Raw genomic sequence first — 18,978 nt, 5'->3', positions numbered from 1 at the left:
TTAACCGTGGATATCCCTCCATCCTGGTCACCAAGCAAATATCACGAGCTGCCTCACATACCACTACCACCAAGAAACCTGCTGCCACCAACCCACCTGCACTCATCACCCAATATCATCCCCACCTCAACAAAATCAGGCACACACTGCACTCTCTTCTCCCAATCCTCCACAGTGATCCCGAAACCAAAAACATATTTCCCGACAAACCCAGGGTGGTTTTCAAACGCCCCCCCTAACCTCCAAAACATCCTGGTCCACAACACTCCTTCACCACACATCCAACACCCCCCCTGCCCATAAATGCAACCGACCCAGGTGCAAGACCTGTCCCATCCTCATCACTTCTCACACCCTCCAGGTGCACACGGCCACTGGCAAATTTACCCTCCATCCCAAAGGGACCTGCCATGCCTCAAACCTTATCTACATCCTCACCTGCAACATCTATGGTGATTTTTACCTGGGGGAAACATCAACGGCCCTCAACCTCCGCATCAATAACCACCGCTCCTCCACCCACAACCTGGACTTCACTGTCGCCGTCCACACCAACCACCACAACATCAGTTTCAACGACTGCTTCCGGGTAGCGATCATCCACCTCCTACCCCAACCAGCCAACACCTCTGTTCGCAAAAGATGGGAGAGGGCCTATATATCGGCCATGAGTGCAACCACTCCACCTGGCCTGAACAAGGCCCACCCAGTAATGCCCAACCCTCACCCACCCTACCGCCCTCCCTCCCAACTCATCCTACACACTCACAGTTTACGACGAGCCTGGTGACGAAACAGTGTTTTTTTCGTTCTACGCACCGCTTCTTCTTCAATGGGGACCTGGCAACTCTGCAGGACCCCAACTTCCGGTTCCGTCTTCTGTTTCTTCTCACACCGATGATGCTATAAATTAGCGAAAATTTTGAATTTTCTTACTGTCCGGTGAGTTTTTCCTTTTACCTTATTTGATTTTTATATATATATATATATATATAAAAACAGTCGGGTCATCTGCGATTACCTAGATGACCCAGAGTATACGCCGCTGACTTATATAACATAGAGTAATGATGTGCTTGCATAAAAAAAATATATATACTTATATAAATTATCCATATATAAATCCACAACCATATAGTATAAAATCATATTTCTCATGAATACATATGTCGATTGGATTTGTTCACAAAAAATATAACCAAATAGGATAGAAGCAATAATGAAATAAATTCATACACATATTAATGGACACACATCCATAAGCTCATCCACATACATATGTATATTTACATTATACCAGGTGGTTATAATTAAAGTGACGGTGTTCAGAGTGGTACAGCACGGGCTGTAATAAGAGTAGCGGTCTGAAACTTCGTAGATATGCTAATGAAGCAATGCGCTCGCGAATTATGCAAAAAAAAAAAATAGTTCCAATTCTCGCCACCAGGGCAAAACATGGCGCTGTAAGCAGTCAAAACGTGGAATTTTCCGTAACTATGACGTCAAAGTCGGTGACATTGCCTAACCATTGTGTGAGCTCCCTGGTTGTTGTTGGTGACGCTTGTTGCTTTGTCCTTTAGTAATGTTCATGTAATTCGAATAGTGAAATTGTAGCGATATTTTATTACAAAGAGTATTGTTTTCTGCGATTTATAGTGTTTTTCCTGTAACTATACCAAGTTTTGACTGCTTACAGCGCCATTTTTTACCCTGGTGGCGAGAATTGGAACTTTTTTTTTTTTTTTGCATAATTCGCGAGCGCATTGCTTCATTAGCATATCTACGAAGTTTCAGACTGCTACTCTTATTACAGCCCGTGCTGTACCACTCTGAACACCGTCACTTTAATTATAACCACCTCATACATACACATAAATGTGGATATAGGGATACGTATAGAACATATTCTACAATAAATAATAAATACAATAAATAATCAACCATTTGTGAAAGTATCTCTTTCAAGTGTTGCTTTTATAGTATTTTTATATTCCAAAATGTTAAGTTTAAAATCAATATTTGGATTTGTGGATGTTATTCTATTACACATACTACTCATTCTAATTAATGGTGATTGTACTTTTCAGTTTTACGGATATTATAGCAATAATGGTTATTACAATTTTTTAATCATGCTTTTGATGTAACTTTTGAGGACAACACACAATCCATTCATTACTTATGTAAATATCTTGTGAAGGGACAGTGTGTACTCTCCCTTAATGTTAAATAAAAAACAAAAAAACCTGTTTAAATGCTTGCAACAACCATGAACTAAAACAAGAAAACTAATATTTAACAAACACTAATATACATATATGTATAAATATAAGCAAGTGACAGCTAAAATCTTTAACTGGCATCAAATACCTTAACACAAAATGAAGGTAAGTTTATTTCAATATATTCTTGCAGGTAGATCAACTTGTTCATCACTGAGCTCTAATAAAAGTATCTGACGTTTATTAAAATTTTAATCCAAACAATCTTTACAATGCACTAATTTCTGTGCAAATATTATGTATTGTCCAGGACTGTACAGCGAAAGTGTAATTAACATAAAAGAGTAATTAATGTAAAAACAAAAAAGCTTGCAAAAAAATGAGAATATTGGGGAATAATGGCTCATTGGTGATTTTTTCTGCGAAAAAAGAGGAAGAAAAATTGTGAAGTAATAATTCATGGTTCGAACAAGTGTTATCGGGTTACCAGCTAGGTTAAATTGGAGTTAGCTTCCAACATTTCAAGGGCATACGTTGCTCTCATCTTCAGGGAATGTAGAAATGGAGACCAGTGTAGGGTAATATACATGACTATAATGATGCGGAGTTTGGACTCTGTCTTCCTATTGGCTCGCTCTGGATCCTGGTGTCTTGTTTTTATGGAGGAGTGGGTTCCAGGCATGACTGAGCTGGAGTCTCATGTCCCTGTTGAGATTGGTGCTTTCCTGTGAAATGGGTATGGCTTCCTTTACCCGTCGGTCCCAGTAACTGGCACATTTGGCTATTATTTTGGTGTTGGCAAATAAAATCCTGTGTCCCTCGGGATTGCTGTGTTCCGCAAGTCCTGACTTTACTGGTTGGAATAATCGAATGTTACGTTGATGTTCATTCCGTCGTTGCTCAATGGTGCATCCCGTTTGGCCTATGTATGGTGTCTCGCACTCGCAGGGTATTCGGTATACTCCTGGAATGTGGAGTTCCATGTCATCTTTGACTGAACGGAGTATGGCCTTGGTTTTCAGTGGCGGGCTGTGAATGGTGTTCACCCCGTGCCTGGCTAGAATTCTACTTAATTTCCTGGAGGTGCATCCTATGAATGGTAAAACTGTTACAGTTGGGCGTTCCTGTCCTGTGTTGCTACTGGTAGTGGGGTTGTGCTACGGTGCAGCATCAGTCCTTGTAAGGGCCTCGTCCTCATGTTCGGCTTCTCTGGGCTGTGAAGAATCAGTCCTTCTAAGGGCCACGCTATTGTCCGTGCTTGGTCTCTGCTGAAGTGAAACTGCCTTGTTGATTGCCCTGTTGATATCTCTGATGTTGTAACCATTCTGCTGTAGACTGGCTCTGAGGCAAGTGAATTCTGATTGTAGATTCTCCTGATCAGAAATGGCTACTGCCCTGTGGACTAGCGTGTTCAGAACGGCGAGGCATTGTGCTTCGTGATGGAAGCTATTGGCATCTAGGTACAGGTCAGTGGGGGTGGGTTTTCTGAACACACTATGTCCGAGGGTGCCATTTGGTTTGCGGTGGATTAGGATGTCCAGGAATGGGAGGCAGCCATCTTCTTCTATCACTCTGATGAACACTGAAACTACATCAAAACTGACTAGAATGTCGGTTTGGAAGATCTTGAGTTTCTTCAGTTCCTCGACGAATTCAGCACAGTTCTTGATGTGATGTTCACATTGTCCGACAAGAGGTTGAAGCAGGGATGTGAGCTATTTGGCGATTCTGTAGGTTGGACTGGCCATAGCACTAACAATGGGTCTCAGGGGGACACCCTCCTTGTGGATTTTTGGTAAGCCATACAATCTGGGAGTCTGGCTGCCATGCACTATCAGGTGTTTGCGAATCTTCAATTAAGCCCGATTTCTTGAGGAGGCGGCTGGTTTTCTGCTCCACTGCTGCCGTGGGGGTCCCTCGGTAGTTCCCAGTATGCCTGATTGCTCAGAAGTTCTGCAATCTTCTCCCGATAGACCAGTGTTGGTAGTAACACTGTTGCATTTCCTTTGTCTGAAGGGAGAATCGTAATGTCAGGGTCTGAACGGAGTGATTTCAGGGCTGCTCGTTCCTCTCTGGTGATGTTGGATTTTGGTAGGACGACTCTCCTGAGGGTTTGGCTGACTTCATGACGACACGCTAACTTCCACATATTTCCTCTACAACAGGAAATATTACGAACAAACTGACAGAGTGGCCATGGGTTCACCACTCTCACCAGCGATCGCGAACTTTTACATGAAACATTTTGAACACGAAGCACTGAAAGATGCTCCCAACCAACTTTTCTGCTTCTACAGATATGTGGATGACACGTTCGTCATTTGGCCACATGCACGACCGGCATTACATAGTTTCTTGGACTTCCTGAACAAACGGCATTCAAATATCCAGTTCACCATGGAGATAGAAGAAGATAGCTGCCTCCCATTCCTGGACATCCTAATCCCTCGAACATAGTGTGTACAAACCCCCCCCCCCCTTGACCTTTTACCTAGATGGCAATAGCTTTCATCACAAAGCACAATGCCTCGCCATTCTAAACACTCTAGCCCACTGACCAGGAGAATCTACAATCAGAATTCACTCGCCTGAGAACCAGTCTACAGCAGAATGGTTACAACATCAGAGATATCAACAGGGCAATCAACAAGGCAGTTTCACTTCAGCAGAGACCAAGCACGGACAATAGTGTGGCCCTTAGAAGGACTGATTCTTCACAGCCCAGAGAAGCTGAACATGAGGATGAGGCCCTTACAAGGACAGACACTGCACCGCAGCACAACCCCTCTAACAGTAGCAACACAGGACAGGAACGCCCAACTATAACAGTTTTACCATTCATAGGAAGCACTTCTGGGAAGTTAAGTAGAATTCTAGCCAGGCACGGGGTGAACACCATTCACAGCCTGCCACTGAAAACCAAGGCCCTACTCCATTCAGTCAAAGATGACATGGAACTCCACATTCCAGGAGTATACCGAATACTCTGCAAGTGTGGGACACCATACATAGGCCAAACGGGATGCACCATTGAGCAACGACGGAATGAACATCAACGTAACATCCGATTATTCCAACCGGAAAAGTCAGGACTTGTGGAACACAGCATCGCCGAGGACACAGGATTTTATTTGCCGACACCAAAATAATAGCCAAATGTGCCGGTTACTGGGACCGACGGGTAAAGCCATAGCCATTTCACGGGAAAGCACCAATCTCAACAGGGACATGAGACTCCAGCTCAGTCACACCTAGAACCACTCCTCAGTAAAAACAAGACACCAGCCAATGAGAACACCAGGATCCAGAACGAGCCAATAGGAAGACAAGAGTCCAAACCCCGCCACATTATAGTCATGTATATTAACCTACACTGGTCTCCATTTCTACATTTCCTGAAGATGAGAGCAATGTATGCCCTTCAATTTCAATTTTCCTTTATTAAAGGGCGAGGTTCAGCCTGCGGCTGTTCTACCACCTAACCCCGATGGATACATATACATACTAAATACATTCTACCTACTAAATGTTTGTACAATAACAAACAAAGAAGAAAGAGAGAAACATAAAGAAGACACAAAAAGAAAAAATACAAAATTGAGAACAAAGGCTCGTCTACACACTAAAATAATAATAAAAATAAAAAGATTGAAAACATACACACAAGGATACACAAATTAATTGACACAATTGTGCTTAGTGTGATATGGTTAAGAATAGTACAAATTAATATTAATGTTATGTTATAAGTGTTCTTAATATGCGAGAAAGGACAAAATATCGTTAAGGGTTGGCAACATGTAAGGGGAAAAGTAAACAAGCAAAATTAAGATGAAAATACTTGTTATTAGGAAGTTGGTTCAGAAATGAGAGCTATTATTCGTGAGTGCTGGAACACAGATATTGTTCATTTAGCAATAGATTTTTGAGTTTGTCTTTGAAGTTGTTGCGATTAGTGAGGGACGTCATGGAAGGAGAAAGTTCATTCCATGCTCTTGCAGCTGAATATGTAAATGATTATGCGAAAAGCACTGGTGTGTGCTTTGGAAGTTCAAGTTTCGATTTTCCCCTTGTTTTGTAATCATGTATTTCCCTTCTGAATTTTAATTTCTGGAATAGGTTTTTAGGTGTTTTGGTTTGTAAAAGATTATGAATAAAACAACACAGATGTAATTTTCGGCGTCTGGCCATGTTCAACATTTTGTTTGCGTTTAGGGTTGGGAGGATATGATCGTATTTTCTTATATGGTACACGAAACGGAAACATGAATTTTGGACTTTGGTTTTGTTTCGAACGGATAGATTTGGTCCGAAAATTACGTCGCAGTAGTCCAGTAAAGGAAAGATAAGTGATTGGATTAGTCTCATTTTAATCTCGGTTTTTAGGCATTCTTTAAAGCTGTACAGCGATCTTAGCATGGCGTAAGCTTTTTTAATTTGTTCTTGTACATGAATATCCCAGTTAAGGTGTTCATCGAAAATGACGCCTAGATTTTTCACATTTGTTGAATAAGGGATTATAGATGTGTCTAGCTTGATGCATATCTCGTTAGGATTTATCAGAGAGGGACTATTTCGGGAACCAATAACAGAGAAAGTTGATTTTTGTGGGTTTATTTTTAGACCGTTACTTTTAGACCAGGTATTTATGTTGGATAAATCATCATTGAGCAAAGCTAAGGCTGCATCCGGTGATTTCGGTGGAAAAGGAATTTGTAGTTGAGTGTCATCTGCATAAAAATGAACTTTACTGTGATTGATTACGGTAGGTATGTCGGCTGTAAAAATGGCATAGAGGAGAGGGGCTAGAATGGATCCCTGTGGGACACCAGTTTCCAATGGCAGGGTGCGAGAGAGGGGGGGCGTGGCAGCGTTTATGAATACTCTCTGTTGTCTGTTGTTCAGATACGATCTAAACCATTGGAGAGCGGGAGGTGAAAAATTGTAGTATTTTAATTTGCTTAAGAGCAGTTCATGATGAACACTGTCAAATGCTTTAGTGAGGTCCAGTAATACTTGAAACGTTGGAAGCTAACTCCAATTTAACCTGGCTGGTAACCCGAGAACATTTGTTCGAATCACGTCACCAGGAAAGCTACAACTCATATTTTTAATAATTTATGTTTTCATGATTATGGTACGATAATCTGTGGTTTGCAGTCAGAGAGGTCATATGAAAGGTGGGCTTAGGAACTGCTTTCATGGTTTTCCCTTGAAATAGGACTGAAAAGATACTCAGTTCCACTTGGCTACCCTGGTTTAGTTTCACCCTATGTTTCACTGCTGTATTGACATGAGACAACTTAGTCAGTGGCATATGCTTATAGTGTTGGCAGGTGGAAGAAAATTTGCAAGTGAAAGTAAGATTTCAGAGAAAAATTACCATTTTTTCATGCAATTGTTGAAAAAAGTTTTGTATGAATAATGTTGCCAATCAATATAATATTAAAAATACACCACTACCAAAAGTGTACATTTTCACTTCCTTGTTGGAAAGTACAGATTAACAAGTTACCAGTCACCAACTTCAATTTATGAAATTGCAAATGTTCTTTTACATCTTTTTCACTCCTGCAACAAATATTTTTGAAAAAAAAAACAAAAAAAAAACACACTGACTCGAGACAATAAATTTCTGAAATTTTCCACATGATGTAAACTCGTAATTAAAAGTATTTTAAACATCTGAGTGGAAGAAGCTTGATAATGCGGAAATTCTGAAGTACATATCCCTTACAATTTTCATGTTGTAAGCAATCTAAGTTAGGGTTAGGTAACTTTTGAAATACAGATGCTATTTATATGGATTTAGTGATAAATAAAAGTTTTACCTGGCCATTCCTCTGGACTATACTTTTCGTTCCACATTGTTCCCATGTCATGGTGATGTACATCATAATGAAGAGGAGCATAAAATTCAGATCCAGTAAAATCTACACTAAATGTGTCCCAGAATGGCCCAAAAGGATTTCCTTCCTTCGCAGCACATCCTTCTGGTTTGCCACGACTCATGTAGCAGAATGCTAAAATAAAAATTAAAATTTATACATGGAACATTTCTGGCCGAATCCATCTCCAGACAGGCAGAGGGGTGGGAATCATAGTCTCTGATTTTCCTGAAATTTAAATATGTGAAACTGTGAGAGAATCTGAGAATTACATATTTTTTATTTTTTTTTATTTTAGTTTTCACTTGAGATATAGCTGTTGACTTTGCAGCAGCCAGTTTGGATCTGTCAAATTTTTAAAATTGCAATATCTTCGCAACAAATAGATAAATGGATGAATCTTTTCTTGTGTTTCTACATATTATAAACAAACAATATCTCCAAAACCAACATTGGAACAGCAAATAAAAATATTTTTTTTAAAAAAAATTATTTCTCAAAAAATCTAAAAATATTACATGAGTTGTATATCTAAGGGTACTACATATCCTGAAATTGTATATCTAAGGGTACTACATATCCTGTAAGGGGAGCATGCCATTTTGATTCTTGAATTTTTTAAAAAAATAATCCATTTTCGAACAAATTTGGAACTGTGGAAATGTTGCATGGAGCAGTGGTTGGCACAACAGCATGTAGTCAGCATGGAGCAGTGGTCTGCATAACAAAGTGTTTTTGCAGTTGCAACATTTTTCATAATGAATATGTGGTGCCTTCCATCGGCACATTAACATTCACCGTAATCTGCATGTTCCCAGTTGGAATACGATTTTACTGTGGATATGGAACTTCAAGGAGACGGCTTCAGCAGTGACAAGAACACCTGGTGGATATCGTAAGGTTAGCACTCCAGAGAACATCGAACGAGTTCGGGTCTCTGCTTTGAGGAGTCATTCAAAAAATGAACTGTCCTTGTCAAGAAACTGCCACTCATGCAATTTTCCAAAAATGCATTGAGATGTAGTACAACATGTATTAACTTGACTTAGTTGCATTAAAGAGTTTTGTTATATATTTGTAATTAAACCATCAGGTTTAGTTGCTGGACCCTGTACATTTCTTTTTGTATCTGATACTGTATATATGAACCTACTTTGGAAAAATTTGTCGAGTGTGTTAATGAAACTATAATAATTTCAGTGACTTTTCTTCCAGTGAAAATAAAACATTCTGGATCTTCTATATAATTGTTAACTTAAAATATTTTTCATAGTCTTTGTAGCTGATTTTTTAAATGATAGTTTGCAAAATATCAGCTGCCATGTTTATTTACAGCTTAATGATAATTACACTATTTACGGTTCAACATGATTAGTATTTTATACATTATCCTACACATTTTTTTCTATTTTTGCCTATAAAAATTAATGGAGTTTAAATCAAGAGAAATTTAAGTGCGTTTACAGTTTACATATTACATTTTCCTTTCATATAAGCTTCACCCCACCAGTACATATATTTTTTCCCCTTGCTTTTCCTATTTTAGAGCCTAATAAACATCATTGAATGATTACGAGATTAATGTACTTTCTCAAAAGTGATTTTGAAATCTACAAATTACTCATGTACGTTATTCTATAAATTATTTCTTTAAAGTTATTTAAAAATAATCACCTAATTTAAATAAAACTCCATCAAAATCAATCCAACCTGGAAAATATTTCTTTCTGAAGTTGTATTGGCATACGAGGTCAGACAATTAAGTAATGAGAGATTTTATATTGTGAAAAGGAAACAAAATAATTGAACATTGCTTGTTTATTACTAAAAGTACATCCCTCCTGCATCAATACAGCAATTGGCACGGTTGGCCAACGATCGATACAACATCTGCAAGTCTTCATGTAGTATGACTTGAAGATTGGACGTCACAACCTGTTGGCTGGTCCTGTGTTCATCAAAAGTGCCTAATTTCAGCAGCAGCTTCACTTTCGGGAATGGGAAATAATCACAGATGAGATAAATCTGGGGAGTAAAGACAATGATTCAACACATTCACTTGTTTTTGGACTAGGAATGCATAGACAACCACTGCTCTATCGTGAAGCAGGAAACAACTGCCCGGTTCAGGATACTGAGGTCTGATACGGTCAGTTCTCTTCCATAATCATTCCGAGCACTACAATAGTAACAACCAATTAAACTTTCACCATCTGGAACAATTTCATGATGAATAATGTCTTTGCTATCATTAAAAAACATAACATTGTCTTCACCCTTGGCTTTGGGAGCTGCATTTTCTTGCCTCTTGGTAAATTTAGTGACTTCCATTCAGCGATTTGTTAGTTCGTAAAAGGACTGTAGTAAAAATGCACTGTTTTGTCCTCCACAACAATAGAATTCAAGAAATGTTTATTCCCGCAAGCAGTTTTCAGAATGTCCTTCACGAAACTTGATGTTCACTCGCTGCTCCATAGCCATTACGTGACGACACCCTTGCACCTCCTTCACGATATGGCAGCATAATTCCCAGCATACCTATCGCAGGTTCAGGAGGTGTTGCCAGGTTGTGGATTATGGACCACACTACATCAGGAACACGTTACTTCAGAGATAGAATGCACATGTGGGACAATATAAAATTGTCTCATTACTTAATTGTCGGACCTCGTATACAAGAACAAGAACAGCTTCTAGAAATCAAAATACACTGTTTCAAAATAATACTTACACGAATGAAAGAAATCTAAAATTAAATGAAGGAAAATAAACTTACATATCCTCTTCTCCGGAGGCCACAAAGTGGGCGCAACACCTTCCATAAATGCTTCCATTGTTATAACTCTGTGGAATTCTTCTAGTGGTTCCACTTGAAAATAAGTGTCAAAGGGAACTTGTCTCTGTAACAGAAAAAGTGCACGTTCAACTGATAAATTAGAGAAAAATAATTTTAATTATGTTGTTTCTTGAACAGGTCTGATTTCCGTGTGATGGATGACAAAGGTATTTGTTCCTGGAAAGCAGGTTATGGATGTTATCGCATAGACTGCATAGTTGGAAACCTCTTTCCATTTTATAAAAAATGTACATGTACAGGAGCAGAAATAAAGTTCATAACTAGACTGGATGTTAGGCACTAAAAATCTAGAAAATATGCACTTAAATAGCATTAAAAGGTACTACCAAATGAAATACACAGTTAAATCATGCTCTTTTAATTAGGATAACACACCTGAATAGACATGTGGATTTACATTTCATGAAACTGAACCGAATACAATGAAGATAACACATGCTTGACATTCTGATTAGAGTACTGTGTATATCACTGTCACAAAAAAATACCTCTTGTGAACTGTAACAATAAAAGCCACAAATTTGGAAAAACACATCCTTCTAGAATAAAGTTTTCGGTTTTGGAAATGTAAGGAAAATATGAAGTGGGATCTTTATGGTACAGAGTGAAAGTATAACTCATTCAGAAAATATTGGCTATTGTACATTTCAATTGTTTCAATGCAATGCCAAATTAATTTCAGTAATCAGGTAATTAGGCATTTATAGGCACTATACATGAAAATAGGCAAAATAAACTTTTGTGTACGAAACCCTAATACTCTGACATGAACTTGTGTTAAGTCATTTTTATCACATTTGTAACAATAAAGAATAGGCATTTTGCCTAACATCCGGCCTCTATTCATAACTTCTAAGGTAAGCAAAACAAACAAAGATGCTATGTAGAAATCCAGCGAAATATGCAGGCTTCATCAGGACTTGTACCGGGATCTCTGCTTTACCAACTGAGCTAACAAACCAGCGTAATTTCACACACGTAAAAAAGTGACAGAAAAACCAGGGCTTGCTCGGTAACTCAGTTAGTAGAGCAGCAGCACAATGCCTGAAAACCAGGTCCAAGTCCTGGTAAAGCCTGTATATTTTCCCTGGAATTTCTACATAGTACATCTCCTGTGTGTGCCAAATCATAAAAATGCTAAGAACAACTAACCAATGTATCACAGAACCATCAATCGAGATCTAGCGGTAGTTCGCAGATATATTTTTAGTGGCCTGTGCATGGTTGGCTGCACATTGCAGATGCTGTCGGTGATCTTGGTGGGAAACTTTTGTAAAGTCGCATCTTCATGCTGATTGCACACCCATCACAGGTGTTCAATATTTTGAGAATCAATAACAACAATAATCTTCAAACACACTTGAATCATTCTCAGTCTTATGCACTATAAAACACTGACACTCAAGAACACTTAATGCTAGTAAAAATATCCAATATTTGAGTTCTTATCACTGAAGCTAAAATGCATGGCAGTCATGTCCACGCAACTGTTGGTATCTTAGTTTATTTTGACAAACTATAAATATCAATATTAGTGAGCTAATAGACCCACTGAATAGTGCAGCTGTGAGAAGAAACAATATATCTAAATTGATCTGTCAACTAGTATACGTGAAGATTTAAAGATTTCTCTACTTAAATATGCAAATCGAAGTTTAATGAGTATGACATACATTTTACATTACTCTATCTGTGTATTTATACCTAAATTGCTTCCCTAAACTTCTTTTATGAACCAAGAAATTATTGTAAAAAACTAAATTCACTCTTCATAGCTCACCAAGTTTTTACAAATTTGAGAAGTAGCTCCATGGCTATTCATCCCTGAAATAATCTAACTGGTAAAAGTTTCATATATCGGAGACACATTTCTTTATTTTTACAGAATAAACTACTTACGGAAATTAGTTTCTATAAGGTTTCCAACGTTCATCGAGGTATTTTCTTTCATCGTGGAATCTATTTGACTGGAAAATCATGTATTTTTCAAGAGAAATATCTCACCGACGCACATTGCTTTCCCTACGTGAACCGGATGCTGCATACGTTTGATGACGTAACCCCCTGTCAGTGTTTCCAACACCTTTTTTTTTTAACTATGCTTGCTTAACCTAACCAAACTTAACCTGACCTTATCGGAATGGTTTGTGGGGCTATCCGTGAATGGTTCGTGGGCCTATTCGTGAATGGTTCGTGGGTCTATCCGTCAGCTACCCATGCATAATGTACAATTTGCCCACGTGACGAACACAATAGTAGGTATTTTTCGGTGAAGAAGGTTGGAAACACTGCATACCCACTATGGTAGTCAAGTTTTGCCTGCCATATTGTGTGTTAAGGAAGTGAAAAAAGGAATAACAAAAATTACTCTCTATGTGAAAAATTGTGTTTGTTTTCATGTAAAAAGCATAATGGCACCTTGAACTATGTTCTGCAATACACAATCGGTAAGTATGAACCATGCAAAACCCAAAATATCCTATTTTAATGTGTCTCCGATCTATGAAACTGATACCATCTAACTTTTCTAACCTATTCACAAAAGCATCCAGCAATTGAAAATTGGGACTTTTAATAGCTCAAATTACGAAAACAGTATTTAATAATTTATAATATAATTCAATAGCATTACAAACCATAAAAACATATTCCTAACGGAGCTTAAATTTACTTACAGACTTGGCTTCTCCATAACGATATTCTACCCATGGAGGCAATGCTAAAGTTCTGTTCAATCCTTTAGCAAATCCTAGAGCTCCCAGAAAGTGATCTGCTTGATTTCCAAACCGCCCTTCAGAATAAAATAATTTAAAATACACAAAAACTGAATAGTCATGTTAAAAATACTACATGTACATGTCTTAAAAGGAAATACATTATAAGAATGTAGGACAAATAATGAATACTACAACCTTATTGTATGACTGGAAAACAACAAATTTTGTACACTGAAGTGCCAAAAGTCATGGGATAGAGGGAGGGAACTAGTTGATGGCACTATAACATCGCGGCAAACAGTCAAATGTCACGGAGCAGTTGCAGTGTTGTCAGGTAGACTTCTGTGAGTGCAGTGGAATGTCGTGTACCATGGTGATGGCAAGCTGACGGGAATTATCGGCATTTGAGCGTGGGATGATAGTTGGTGCTAGACGAATGGGGCATGCGATTTCGGAAGTCGTTCGGACAATGAACTTTTCTCGCTCCACAGTGTCAAGGGTGGACCGTGAGTACTGCATTGGAGGCATTACGACCCATCAGGGACAATGCAGTGGCCACCCATGAGTGATGAATGACCGCAACAGGCGATGTCTGGGCAGACTCGTCCGGGCAAACAGACAAGCAACAGTGTGTGATCTGACAGCAGAAATCAGTGCACAGCGATGCACATTTGCTCTGGAACATGTGCATTGGTTCCTTAGAGCACTGGCAATGTGTAGCGTGGTCAGATGAGTCACATTTCCAATTGGTATGCGCTGATGGTAGAGTCCGGGTGTGGCACAGACCCCATGAGACCATGGACCCAAGTTGTCAACAAGGCACTGTGCAGGCTGGTGGTGGCTCCATCATAGTGTGGGGCATGTATACTTGGCAATTGTTTGGTTCCTCTGGTCCTCGTGAACCAGACAATGAACGCTCATCGCTATGTTCAGCTGCTTGGTGACCATCTCCAACCCCCTGTGAACCTCACGTACCCTACAAACAATGGGATTTTCCAGGATGACAATGCCGCAATGGTGCGCAACTGGTTTGAGGAACATTCAGGCAACTTCCAACGCATGAATTGGCCTCCTAGATCGCCAGACATGAACCCTATTGAGCACATGTGGGATATCATCGAACGGACTGTTCGTGCCCAGGATCCTCCACCAAATTGTGGAAGGCAAACGAGACTGCATGGCTGCACAACCCTCCAGTAGACTACCAGCGACTTGTTGCATCCTTGCCACGTCGAATTGCTGCACTTCGCCGTGCTTGAGGGGGTCCCACTTGTTATTAGGTAGGTATCCCATGACTTTTGGCACTTCAGTGTATGTTCATAACTGACAACAGGAAAAACACATATTTACATATGTTACTATTCCTACCATCCTCCACAACATAATTTTGTCTAGCAAGCTACTAATGCATGCAAAGAACATTAAATGAATTTCTCAGAAAAATCATTTTCCATTTACGTTCAGAAAACAAGTCCCATTTACAATTTGTGGCGCAGAAGCACTGAGATCGCGAGGGTGTAAATTCATGCTGAGTTGTTTGACCCTTTGGCAAGGCACAGACTTCAGTTGGAGGGAAGAGCAGTGCAGCTGCATCGCAGTGGGTTGTGATAATATTCAAGAAAAATCGAGATGCCCGACGTGTGTGAAGTGCAATCTGTGATCTGATATTTAAATGTGCGGAATGTGTCAGCACTTAAAATTCACGGAGATGGGTGTGATAGTTCAACGAAGGGCAAAACAATGTGCACGATGAGGAACGCACTGGGCAACCATCTGTGGTGGCTGATGACTTGGTCCGTGCAGTGAAAGAGATAATTACAGAGAACAGACGAGATTCACCCTGTCGGCACTTTCAGTGCATTTTCCACACATATATATTTTATTGATTTATTTAATTGTCTTTATTCTGTAGACCTCCGTTGAAAGAGTTGCTGCTTCATGAAATTGTGTCCGACAAACTAAAGTTCTGCAAACTGTGTGGTTACCACACTTGCTTAGAGAAGATAACAAACGTTTTGAGTCATATCGTGACTGGGGACAAGACATGGGTGTTGCACAAGACCCCTGAAACAAAATGCCAGTCCAAGTAGTGGAGGCTCACATCATCGCCACGAAAGACCAAAGCCAAACAGAGGTTGGCCAATTGGAAGGTCCTGTGCACAGTGTTTTGGGACAGACGAAGTGTTTTTGCTTGTGGACAATTTTTTTCCCTTTTGCTGACACCCTCAACTCCAACACCTATTGTGAAATGCTGAGAAAATTGTGTAGTGCAATCCAAAACGAGCAACGTGGCATGTTGCACTGTGGTGTTGTCCCCATACGGTGGCTGCAACGCAACACCTTCTTACGACCTTTGGCTGGAAACAATTTCCTCATCCTGTCTATTATCCAGACCTCACCCCATCTGATTTTCATATCTTGTTGCACCTGAAATCTTTCCTTGGCGCCGAGAGCTTCGATGATGAGGTTGTGGTCTAACATACTGTTACCACTTTCTTACCATCACAGGCAGCATCGTTTTACAATACGGGGATACAAAACATGGGGTCTCGTTATATTAAGTGTCTGAACAATGGTGCATTACCATTACTGGAGATAGTCGTACTCATATTATAATCCTTGCACTTTACTACACAATTGTTTCCAAAGATTGTAATGATTTTAATCTTAATATGGTCCAAAGGTAAAATTATATTTAAAAGAATAGGAAATTCATACGTTTGAGTTAAGTTTGTCAAAAAGAAATGAAGGCAAAACTGTAATGTAAAGGATAACGACTAAAAAATTAATCCAAAACGACTTACCCATACACGGACAATAGAGTATGTAACCACTAGAATCTATATTTACACCAACTGCGAGATACACAGAAACGTAACATAAACAAAATATTGCAATATATAGCTTAATATGCATTTCCTTTATCTCAGTTTTTTTAGGAAACTATAAAACCCAGCAGTGAATTCCACGTTGCTACCTAAATTTTCGTCTGCTGTCAATTTCCCCACCGTAACAATGTAGCCACAACTAGCCAAAAGGTACTATCTCAAAAAGTAATATTCGTAATTGTAACTGAAATTTGACTATAAGGCCTAGATTTCTAAGAGCGAAAATGCAACGTATTCCGTATTTTTTGCTAGTGTCTTGTTCATCAGTTAAATACGGTCAGTTCCTCCATGTGTGATAATAAATAGATCATCATTCCTGTTGCCTATCCAAAAATTGACCTGTGAGGGAGCATAATATCCGAACATAAACTGTATGTCATGTCATATTTTGTGAATTGTCTGGTTATGTTTATTTTTCACACAGTGCCGGAAAGATCAGAAAACTACACATCATAAAACATAAATAGATAGTTTATTTTACAAGGATAGGACCGAGAATCCGATCCATTAACTTGAATATCTTTGCAGATAAAACATCTAAATCAAGATTAATTGACTTATAATGGGCGCCTCCAGGACCACTCAGCAACCCAACATTGTTGAGTAGCAAGAACCCTGGAGGCGCTTGCTACCTGGTTGTTGAGAAGGAGCGACCGCGGCTTCACTCAACATAAAATTCTCTCGCTACCTGCGGTCAACTGTCGTCTGCAAGTCTGTTGTCTTCTGTTAGTTGCAACATGGCGCGGCGGAATTAAAAGATGCGTGGAGTAAAATGTACTTGTAAGTTCGATTATGTAGCCCAAGCGCACCTTTAGGTCGCGCATCCAATAGCCTTAAATAGTAATAACTTTTTCGCCACATTCATTCGGAGAATGAGTGATCTGTCAACGGATAATTATGCACTGGCTTCAACTGAAGTATATTTAAAAATACCAACAAAATAACGCAGTTAAAAAAGTAATGAACCCAAATACTGTTCACAACATTAAGTTTTTTTTTTGGCTAAATCGGATGAGCATGTGGTGGAGACCATTTTTTATCTCGCTACGTAAGTTTCGGGTTCGAGGTCCGGTATAGGCATGGATGTTATTTGATTGATTTGATTTATTTTACTGTGCATTTTTGCCACTTTTGGCTAATCGCGAAGATGAGGATGAGTGATGATATGGTGAAGGAACAGTCACAACAAACAGCATGCCCAGGCCGGGATTCGAACCCGGGACCCGGCGTCGTATCATAGAATAGTTAACTATTCTATGGTCGTATCGCGATGTTTAACCACTCCGGGATATTATTTGTGAATGTCCCTTCTTCATGTCCCTTCTTTTGCAAGAAAAATTGGCATCAAGTATCGAGGCCATTTCCTGGGTGAAATACATACTTTTCAAGGGAGCGTGATATCAAGAAATGCACCGTGTGATGTTTGAAAATCCATTGGAAGGAGGATGGTATTACAATAACTTAAACGATGATCATGCAGAGTTAATCATAAAGACAACTAAAAAATGTGGCATATTAATGTATAAACGTCAATTCGTACGTTTTTATTTATATTGCTTTAATTCACATTCTTTTCGCAGCTACGAAAGCACAATCAGCAATTGATAATTTAAACTATATCAAACATTATTGCGTGAAAACAACGTGAGAACACCGTTATACAATCTTGCACACATTTTGCAACTTATTCTCACTCTTCAACATTTCTGTTCGTAAGCCAACATCCGCGGCTACAACGCCAGGGTCACGGGTTTGAAATCCCAGCCTGGGTGTTCTTTGTGAGTGTCCTTTCATCAATTTCATCATATAATCAATCATCCTCATCTTCACGATTAGCCAAAAGTAGCAGAAAAGCGACGATAAAAAACAAAATTCAAATGAAACTATTGTTCTTAAATCGTATTTATTATTGTCCTATTAACAATGGTTGATTTATTGATTTGTTTTATTTTACTTCATTTTCGTGCCACTTTTGACAAATTTGCGAAAATGGGAATGATATGATGAAATTGATGAAAGGACACTCACAAGCATTCATTCCCAGGCCGGGAACCACACCACCACGGGTGCCGACCTATTAACAATGGCATGAAACTATTGAGGAATAATGATCACATTTCAAAGCACATTCTCGAAACTAATCTTTCTTTCACTTATAGTGTAGCGTATGCGTATGTTATAAGTGTTTTAACAAAGGTTTACAACCAATAAGGTCACACACACACAAAAAGCGTTTCGGGTAAAATACCCGGTGTAGGCACATGGTGGTTCGGATTCCACTTTAAACTGTAGGCCCAGTCCAAATTAGCCTACTGTGCATAAAGTTAACTTAAATCACCAAACAAATAAACACACAAGAAGTAGAGCGTTGTGTCAAACTTGCACTCCTATACGAAAATAATCTTT

At 39.2% G+C, this 18,978-nt stretch overlaps 1 protein-coding gene across 1 annotated transcript in view; it reads right to left on the bottom strand.

The window, feature by feature from the left end:
- The window catches only part of O-fut1 (O-fucosyltransferase 1), a 33,004-nt gene extending 16,321 nt beyond the window's left edge, over window positions 1–16,683 (bottom strand). Inside the window, exons 1-4 of the mRNA XM_083138707.1 lie at window positions 16,489–16,683; window positions 13,643–13,758; window positions 10,887–11,010; window positions 8,054–8,245 (exon numbers count right to left, since the gene is read on the bottom strand). Of these exons, the coding sequence (XP_082994833.1) occupies window positions 8,054–8,245; window positions 10,887–11,010; window positions 13,643–13,758; window positions 16,489–16,600 (544 nt within the window). The 5' untranslated portion in view covers window positions 16,601–16,683. The remainder of the gene's footprint in view (window positions 1–8,053; window positions 8,246–10,886; window positions 11,011–13,642; window positions 13,759–16,488) is intronic.
- Between the last annotated feature and the right edge of the window lie 2,295 nt (window positions 16,684–18,978).

This window comes from Lepisma saccharinum, chromosome 1 (genome assembly GCF_977018435.1).
Source record: "Lepisma saccharinum chromosome 1, izLepSacc3.1, whole genome shotgun sequence".
Classification (NCBI taxonomy): Eukaryota; Metazoa; Arthropoda; class Insecta; order Zygentoma; family Lepismatidae; genus Lepisma; species Lepisma saccharinum.
The sequence above is the reverse complement of the archived record's forward strand: the minus strand, read 5'-3'. Positions and strand labels throughout refer to the sequence as shown.